Source organism: Trachymyrmex septentrionalis, unplaced genomic scaffold, assembly GCF_001594115.1.
Source record: "Trachymyrmex septentrionalis isolate Tsep2-gDNA-1 unplaced genomic scaffold, Tsep1.0 scaffold36, whole genome shotgun sequence".
In the NCBI taxonomy this organism is placed as follows: domain Eukaryota; kingdom Metazoa; phylum Arthropoda; class Insecta; order Hymenoptera; family Formicidae; genus Trachymyrmex; species Trachymyrmex septentrionalis.
The window spans coordinates 952922-962821 of NW_017305525.1; the positions used below are offsets into that span (position 1 = coordinate 952922).

The 9900-nt window shown below is 26.8% G+C and overlaps 1 protein-coding gene across 5 annotated transcripts in view; it reads right to left on the bottom strand.

Annotated features, from left to right (window-relative positions):
- Window positions 1-2055: 2055 nt before the first annotated feature.
- The window catches only part of LOC108750355 (DENN domain-containing protein 5B), a 24289-nt gene continuing 16444 nt past the window's right edge, over window positions 2056-9900 (bottom strand). For 2 of the 5 annotated variants that reach the window (XM_018489754.1, XM_018489753.1), the window contains 9 exons: window positions 9561-9735; window positions 7533-7797; window positions 6763-6870; window positions 5612-5876; window positions 4830-5097; window positions 4061-4373; window positions 2719-2895; window positions 2432-2642; window positions 2056-2343 (listed from right to left, as the gene is read on the bottom strand). In XM_018489754.1, coding sequence (XP_018345256.1) covers window positions 2154-2343; window positions 2432-2642; window positions 2719-2895; window positions 4061-4373; window positions 4830-5097; window positions 5612-5876; window positions 6763-6870; window positions 7533-7797; window positions 9561-9735 — 1972 coding nt within the window. In that variant the 3' untranslated portion in view covers window positions 2056-2153. Of the gene's footprint in view, window positions 2344-2431; window positions 2643-2718; window positions 2896-4060; window positions 4374-4829; window positions 5098-5611; window positions 5877-6762; window positions 6871-7265; window positions 7302-7532; window positions 7798-9560; window positions 9736-9900 lie in introns of all 5 variants that reach the window. The other 3 variants (XM_018489757.1, XM_018489756.1, XM_018489755.1) reach the window with 2 other exon arrangements.

Consider the following 9900-nt stretch of genomic DNA (forward strand, 5'->3'; position numbering starts at 1 on the left):
AAAGCTTAAAGCCTAATTTAAAATACTTGTATATTAAATTTTGTCTGATAATGTTTCATCAAATTACAGTGTTTTAAAGTAAGACAAAAATATTGCAAAAAATATCAATATTCAATTTTATGTAATTTTAGAAATAAAATGTACAAAAATTTTGAATGTAACTTTAAAGTCCTATCTTTGCACTTTAGAACACATGGTTCTCTATTTTTTTTTTATCGAAATATTTAACTTTTTACAAAATGTGAAAAAATCGCAAATATTTCCAAATTTTTGGAGATGTATATACATATATGTATAATAAAATATATATACACATACATACGGATTAAAAATAAATTAGGAAAATAATTTAAAACAACAATTGTATTAAATTATAAATTTATTACATTAAAAGTAACGCTCATATATCACGTTAAATTGTCAAAGACTTTTCAAACAAAACTGTATATATCTAAATCAAAATTTTGAATGAATACACATAAGATAATCATAATCTCATATTTGGCCATAATATCGAGAGATTCGCAACACAATGCGCATAACATCGTGAAATTAAGTATTGCAAAAGATATCAAACGGTTCTTAGATTTATTTATTCAATGAGAAACACTCGACTGTACTTTGGGAATTATTTTTTACAGTGTACAGTTTTATCTTATTATCTTATTCCATTTTTTATATATATATACTTACAAAAACTAGCTGAGTATATCAAATTTGTACCGATCAAATTTGTAACGATATCATTACCTTTTGATCGGAGCAATGTCCAACTGATCAAAAAGTATGTATATTTCATGCATGTTAAATTAAATATTGAAAAGAACATATCCTTCTATTTAACTTATAATCCGCTTTAATAAAAATATGACAACTTAAATATGATTACGTCATTTGGTCCATTTGCGATACAATTCAGTAACAATTTTTGCCCTCTTATATTTCAATTATAATTAAAACGCCATCTCTATATAAGTCTGTGGATTAAAATATACACATAATAAATTTAATATACATAAAAAATTAATTTCATTAACTTAATGATAATTTTCTGAAGTATAAATCTGGCAAGATTTATACTTTATATTATTTAGATTTATTATTTACGATCTACATTCAGAGGGCAAAAGTAGTTACTTTAATAAAATATGAGACTTTGTATGTACGTACAATTCTTGGAACATAACTTAATGTTTGCTGTAATAATTATACATATGTAACATAAAATTGTCATGTTAGTACTCACGTTCAACATAAGTTATATTCGATTTCAAGTATCGAAGCACAGCCATTAAAAAAATAATCCTTCTCTGACTTTTCTGTCTTAAAAATTATTGTCCGAGACTCATCAGATTATTTGCGAATATTTTGATAATTCTTTATATTCGGAAAATATCGTCGCGTTGAATCAAAAATCGCACGTACTATTAATCCACATGTACAGATATAAAAATTATTTCAAAAGATATTTTACATTTGATAAAAATATATCGACGTAAAATAATAAAGAAACTTAACATCTATAACAGCAATGATAATGTAAAATGATATTAATTAAATGGGATCACATCTTTGGTACAATTTGTCATTAGTATCAATATGTCAACGAACACCACCTTTATTGTGCTAATAGCTATGGCAAGATGGGGCCAAATATATTCTGATTATATATTAATTTCTTATCATCGACGATAATGTCGTAAGCCTCTGAAACAGAACGAGATTTATGTTCTCCTTATTTAACATTATATTTAATAAATCTCGTGTTAATCTCTAATTTGTTATTCATAAAAGCATATTGTACAGCTACATCTCCATAACAGTCTTCAGTTTTAATATATACGTATTAAATCCTTCTAGTCTCTTTTTTAATAATGAAATTTTCCAAGTATATATTTTTATTATCCCACGTAATAACAATCAAATTCATCATTTGTTTAGTAAATCCGTTTTCTTAATATTTCTAACCATGAAAAGCTTGTTCCAATTTCGTCAATATAATTAAAAACATTATAATAACAGTTAAATTGTTATTAATAAAATTGAAAAGCCGGACGTATAATTTTTTAAATTAGAAATATTTCGTGATTAGCGATATTTATCAAAAAAGAAATTGCAACAAATTAATGTACATCGATACGTTTTGACAAATATTAACATATACTCGAAATTCCATGGGTCAAACTCTTTTCGAGGACAATGTGGAATTCGCTCAACGGTTCAAGAATATGAATAAGAAAAGTCAGTAATGTGGGATTTCTCAAAAACGAATTCTCCTCATACATATCCATCGTAGAACGCGCATCGCTCATCGGCCGCAACATTGGATGAAGAAGTTGTTCTCTGAAAATTACATTGTGTGAATGAATATAAATAACAACATAAAACGAATTGAGAGTGAATAATCGCGTCAAAATTTTCACAAACTTACCTCGCCGCTAAACAAATAAATAATTGGAATTTTCCATCTTTTCCTAAAGTTTGACTGAACATATTGATCTGATCGATCAGATGACAATAACATCTCAAGATCGTAAATCTTTGACTGCTTTGTGTGTATACTCTTCTATCGCGATTGAGCCTTTGAGAATATTCGTCCATTTCCTCCAACAGGGAAATCTCAAAATTTTCTTTTATGCGTACTACAATAGTTTCAATTATACATTTTTCTAAAATTAATTTTCTAATATCACTGAATATGATTAAATTTTTACTTACAAAGATAATCCCATACGTAAAAGTTCCTCCCAAATATCCTCTGATTTTTAAAGCCAAATAAAAATATTTGTTCTAAGGACGGTACAAGACCTCCTTCTCCGCATAATAGTGCCGTCAAGGAACCATCTTGACATTCTCTTCTGTAGTGATATTTGACTATGGCATTTACAGCTTCGCCTGTAATATTATATTTAATATCATTTTAATTAATTTCTAATAATCTAATAATTTCAAATTCATTTTATTAAGAATTTTTTATCATCTTTTATTCTCTGTTATGCTATATAAATTTGTTATTTGTATATTAATAATATAATAACAAGCTCTTTCTACTTTCCTAAATAATGTAATTTTCTATACTACAAACAATTTGATGGAGGAAAATCGCCATAATACTGACATAAGTTTTCTAAAGAAATATTCCCTTATTCTTAGGAAATATAAGTATTGTACTTTACTCATACTGATAAAAAAAACACGATCTGTTTAGATAATTATTATAATATTTGTAATTTGTTTTTATATAAAGTCAGCTAAAACCAAATTTTACAAATGCAAAAATCTAACGATTTTTTTTACAAATTGTATAGTTTAAATAGTAATTATATTATTGGTATATATCATTTTATTTAGTTTCATAAATATTTTATTTATATTTTTCTCCGAGTTTTTTCTCTTTCTTATTTTTCTCATAACACAGTATTTGAATATAAAATCAGTTTCTAAGACGTGCATACCTAACTTAATCTTTATATAGTATTATAGTGTCAAATAACTGTATTGGAACTGAAAGCAATCTTGTATTTACGGGAAAATTCTTCAAAAAAATTGTAGTGTTACATATTTGCAAAACAGCATAAAATGTGCATATAAATCAATAAATAACGTTTAATATCAAAGTGAAAAGATTCTAGAAATTCTCTTATACATTTATTTTAATTGTAATTATTTTCTACAGATGATTCCTAGAAAGAAAAAGAATAAGAATGGCATTAATGCCTACTGTATCAGTTTAGAACCCATTTTGACAGCTCATTTCTGCTAATTTTATGAAAAAATTAATTATTGCAAAATTATAAAAATATTAAAAAAACTGCTATCATCCGATAGAAGAAACTTTCTAGTTTGTATTTATGTTTTTAAAGATTTATTTTTACCTTTAACTCAAGAAATATTGTCCAAAAACAAAATGGTATGATGATAAAATCAACGATCTTCCTCTAATATTACATTTTGCCAAAATATTAAAATAATTTAAATTAATATTAGAAATTTATTCTAAAGAAATGTACAAACAAATATAATACATAGATAAACAATAATAATTATAATATTAATTTACCTAGCATATGTTGCAGTTCAACTTGCGAGAATATAGGACGCCTAGGTATACTTGGAGATCTACATCTTGGAGGCGTAGAACATGACTCCACCAACTCCTCGCTATCAATACTTCGAGGTACTAAAGCACCCACTAATAAACGCTCAGTAGACCCGTCATCTATTCCTCTGCCAAGCCAACGACCACAGGGAAACTTAAATGTGTGTCCAGTTACTTCGTTTCTCACTACAACGTGCTCCACCATCCATTTTGGCGACAACCCGGTATTGTCATGTCCAATCCGTAACGTAGACAATACGCCTAAATTTTTATGCTAAAAAATATATAACAAGAGATGATTAAAATGTACTTAATAAAATCTATTACACGGTACTGTGTTTAGAAAAAATTTTACTTATAAAATATTAAAAATAAACATTTACTATTATGTAATTTTTACATATAATGGAAATAAATTTCAAGCAGATACATTAAAAATATTTGATATTATCAATGAAAATAAAGTGTGTAGCTTAAATACAAGTAACTTAAATTTAATTCACATTAAATTTCATGTAAATTCACATAGAATTTAATGAAAAATGCATTATATTTCATAAAATTTTATGAAAAGTACTCTAAATTTCATGTAATGTACACAAATATACTTTTCAGTTACAGACACATTAAATTTAATTTAATGTCAGGGAATTGAATTTAAATTGTGCAATCTTTTAAAAGTATATTAAATTTTATAACATATTTTTAACAATAAAACTAAAATACTCACATGAAATAAAAATTCGAGTGCTCCTTTTGGTATGGGTACGGGATTAGTTTCGCAGAGTGTGCCAGAAATAGCAATCCAACTATTAGCCGAAGTAGTAGCGGCACTTGCTTTTCGACTGGGAAATATCACAACTCGGTATGGTAACTTCGTTGTTGGATAGTTATTCGTGAAACAAAAGTAATCGACGGCGTTCAATGTTAAAAGATGATACAAGAATTGCTCTTTCTCTTCTTCACAGCGTAAAAATGCTGATCGTTTGTACTGGGTCCTAATAAATCATAAATAGTGAATTCGGTTGGACGTATTAGTGCGCACTAGTATTAGCAAGCAATTAGTGTACAAAGCTGTTGTACACTAATTGTAGAAAAATAAAATGCAAATATTTCGAATTATAAAATATAGATTTTACTTAACAGAACAATAAAATGTATTAATTTCACAGTTTAATTCGTTTATATATTTGTATTAAACATATATGTTTACGACAATTTGTGTACGACGGCAGTGCGTATTAGTTTACTTAGTATTACTAGTGCACATTAAAGCATCTAATCAAATTCGCTAATTAATACATCTAATACATCTAATTAAATTCGCTAAAAACATTACCAATTATATTAATGTAAAAAGATCATTATTTAATATAGTATAAATTTTAATAACATCTAATAACATTACTAAATATCGCTACTAATATCATTATCAGTATTAATTAGCTATTGTGTCAATGCTATCGAATATGCATATTGACTGTAATAAATTTAATTATTTCCAAAATGCACCTTAATAAAGCATTATCCGACAATAATGTCTTCAAATGACGTGACAACAATTTCTTTTCAAGCGCTAGCCGCACCCACGCTCTGGCATATCCAATGTGTGTTTTAATATCAGTCATCGCTTGAACGTTGCGGATGTCGAAGATTAAAGAATCCGGGAGAGGTCTCAAGTGTTCAGGACCAATGGTTTTCCTCTCACTAGAAGATTTGTGCTTATCCGTGCCTCTTGTGGGTGAAACGTCCGTCTCCAATTGTAAATTTGACAAATCTATATGTAATTTCAATCATAATGTAAAATATTTTAGATACAGACATTTCTCAAGTTATAAGCCAAGGCAAACAAAATACACATAAAAACAATATTCTTCTTGATGGAACATTCATCTAATTATACTTAATACATATTTGCATACATTAATAAACACATGCAAAGTAGCACATTCAGTAGCATGCTTTGTATAAACATTCGGAAAGACGTATATACACTATACACACTCACATACACGCATGCATGCACGCACGCATGCATGCACGCACGCACGCACGCACGCACGCACACACTTTATACATAATTTACGTAAAAATACGCACATATATCATCCTAGTACATGAAATTGAATTAAAATGGATTAAAATTTTAATCCATTTAAATCATCCAAATGCGTACTTTAATAGTATTGTATGACCCATTTTCACTTTTTTTTAGATTTAATTGGATTAAAAAACTGTATTTCTTCTATATAGAATTTTGAATTGAATAGTATTCACGCGATGCACTTGAAAAAAATCTTTTTTAGATGAAAGGCATAGAAATGTGCTCATGCAATTCCAGTATAAATAAATAAAAATCCATTGGAACTGAAAAGGATTTATTTCAACGTTCGCGAATGCGTACTTCTGAATCCATTTCAATCCATTCTTGTTTACTGACACAGCAATCTGGCATGCAGTCCATTCAATAAAAGACATTTTTTATTTGTAAATTTTTTAAAAATCATAATATTAAAATAATATATATTTAATAAATGTATAACTATGATAAATGATTTGTTATTAAGTTGATCGGGCATTCAAGAGTTTTAAGAAAGCCGCTATACTTAATAAAATTAGTTCATAAAACTATCTTTTTGTGGCAAGCCAATATCAAGGCTTACCATTAAAATTGTCCTTGATGTAAGAAGCAATTTCAATAATACTTTTGCCTCTCAAAGATGAAACCAAACGATCCGGTATTCCAAAAAACTTATTCGGAGATTTCTTAGCTAGTTACAACAAAAAATAAAATAAAAGAAAGAAAAATTAAACATAATGATTAACAAAATAATAAAATCGCTTACATTATTGTTTCTCAATCAACAGACAAGGTTCTTAGAATATATTTTTAATATTTATTTGATATATAAAACATTAAAAATATATTTTTTAAATATTGTCTGCTGATTGGATTAATTTAGACTTTATGCGCGTTAATTCTACTTTTCGTTATTGAATATTCGAAGATACTAAAATAATACGTGCGGTGAAGCGTAAACATATAATATAACTATTGTTTGGTGGATCACTTACAAAACTAACAGTGCAGAGTATCTACGTACGAAGAGAACACTAATCTCTACTTTATAATATGTACTTTATCTTATTGCAAACGGACACGTACAATCGAGTCGCTTCCGCAGCACGGACCACGCTAGCGCTGCATTTCCACAAAATAGTAATGATTTAATGTAATTTATAATTAAATAATTATTTTCTCTCTTGTACATATACGTATCATATCTAAGCGCATGATTATCAAATAAAAGATATAAAAATATAATAGTATATAATATATACTATAATATATATATACAATAATATATTAATATATATATTTAAATATATTAAACTGCAATATTTATATGATATTAAACCATGCATATCTTACCAGGAGAAAGAAAGTTGGAGTCTATAGATTTAGTCGCGTCATTACATTCCTCTGATTCCTGATACATAGTCAAGTGCGACCAAAGAGCGCTTTTGCCCTGCTTATTTTGCAATCCATGGCTCCATACTCGTTCCAACAGATCACAGAGACTAGCGACCAGAGTATTCTCCTCAACGTCAGACAGAGACTCGCCCCCGTGACCAAGCGCAACGGCTTCCGATCCCATTTTTTCTACTAACATTCTCTTCGTCTTGGACTTACAATCCTTATTATAAAAATAATTTTATAATTATAAATGTTAAAAATAATTATTATTATATTAAATTTTAATTTATAATTTATATGAAATAAATGTAACTATATAAAATTAATGTTCCCTTCAAATAAAACTTTTTTGAATTTTACACATTTTACATAATAAATATATAGTTTAAGTATAAAAATAACTCTAAGAAATAGAAAAATAAATTATTTCTTTGTCAGATGTTTTTAACATAGCGGTTTTAGAGAAACGATTGATATGATATTTTGATTACGAATTTTAAGAAAGAATGGATAATAGTAATAGTGATTCAATATTCTTCCCTAAAAAAATGTCATGATGTTGATATTAGTCATGTGTATAAAAACATTAGTCTAGTTATTTTGTTACAAAAATAGATTTGCAAAATATTTTGTGTAAATAAAAAATTTATTTTTTTTTCATATTTAAATTGTTTTTGACATTATAGTTTTAATAAATATATAAAGATTTTACATATATTTAAAATTTTTAAGTGTTTTATATCATCTTTTTCATTTCATTCAAAATTTACATTTACGGTATGCAGATACATATTTCACGAAATACTCGAAATTGTAGGAGAAACTACTTCAAAATAGAAAAACTAATTGTGCCTTATATGACAAACTGATAGCGAGAAGCATCATAATATTATTTTACAGACTATGCCGTACAATATAAAAAATAATTTTATTTTTTTTGTGTCTTTGTACTCACAAATGGAATTTAATAATTAATCCGCCATAAAACTAATTATATTTTTTCAGAAAAATATATATATTTTTGTATTCATAAAAATCTATATTCCCGGGTGCTCAAATAATTCAACTTTTTAGAGCCAACATTATTTACTATTTTTTTCCGAAGTACTCCCAAGCATTATAATTTAAAAAGATTTTTTCGTCACTCATATGAAAGTCATGAATAATATTTCAATTAACATCACATTTTTTCAATACTCTTATTCCAACTTAAATCTACAAAAATAAGTAAAATGCAATCCGACTTTTATGATTACTATTTAAATAATATGAAGAGACTGTTAGACCGATATAATATTTATTTATAAATTTTAACTTTTCCAGCAATAGGGATTTTTGGGAGCAAATTTTTTTATGTTCCGGATTACATAAAAATCTGAAAAAATTATGATATATATTTGTTGAAATTTTAATAATGTCTTTTTACTATCATAAAAGTCGGATTGCATTTTACTTATTTTCGTATTTTCAAATTTTAATTAAAAAGAATCCTATATTCCTATATAAGCGGATCTAATGCTTAAATACATATTTATCTTAACAAGTGATATTACTATTCTGGTTATGTTCATAAATAAGTTTTAAATCCGAAAAAACATTTCGGATTCGCATGAATGTAGAATTAGAAAATATATAAATTCACAAAAGAAATATATATATATATATTTAAGAATTAAGATTTCGCTTCCGAAATATATGGTAATCGAATATAAGATTCTTATTTAAAATTTAATTAATATTTAAATTATAAAAATTCTAAATAATAAATGTACAACTAAAAAATTGCAACACTTTCTTCACAATGGGTTTCGAAGTACAGTTTGCTCACCGAATTATTGGTTCTTATTTATGAATCCATAAGTAAAAATCAATCGCTCGATGAGTAGGTTGCATTACAAAACCCATTAAAAAAATGTTACAATCTTTTAATTGCTGACTGTAAAATTTCAATTATGTTAAATAATATTCATAAAATAAAAGTACCTTGAGCAATTTTTCTACGAATGTCCAATTAGCTTGCGCTATTAAAGCGGGGCTCATGTCTGCCGAAAGTTTAGTTTGAGGTCGGGGTGACTGAGATTCTTGGGGTATTGGCGGCTTTCCGTTCGTATCCATAGATTTCATCTTGTATTTCCATTGTGTCTGCCCTCTTCTACTACTGTACAAGCAAAACGAATCAATTAATTATATATTTACGTTACTAATCCCTGATAAAAATTTTTCTCAGAATTTTTCATATATTTTTTCAGAATTTCTATGTAATTTTTCAGAATTTCTATATAATTTTATAATTTTCTCATATTTTTTATACGGATTAGAACAT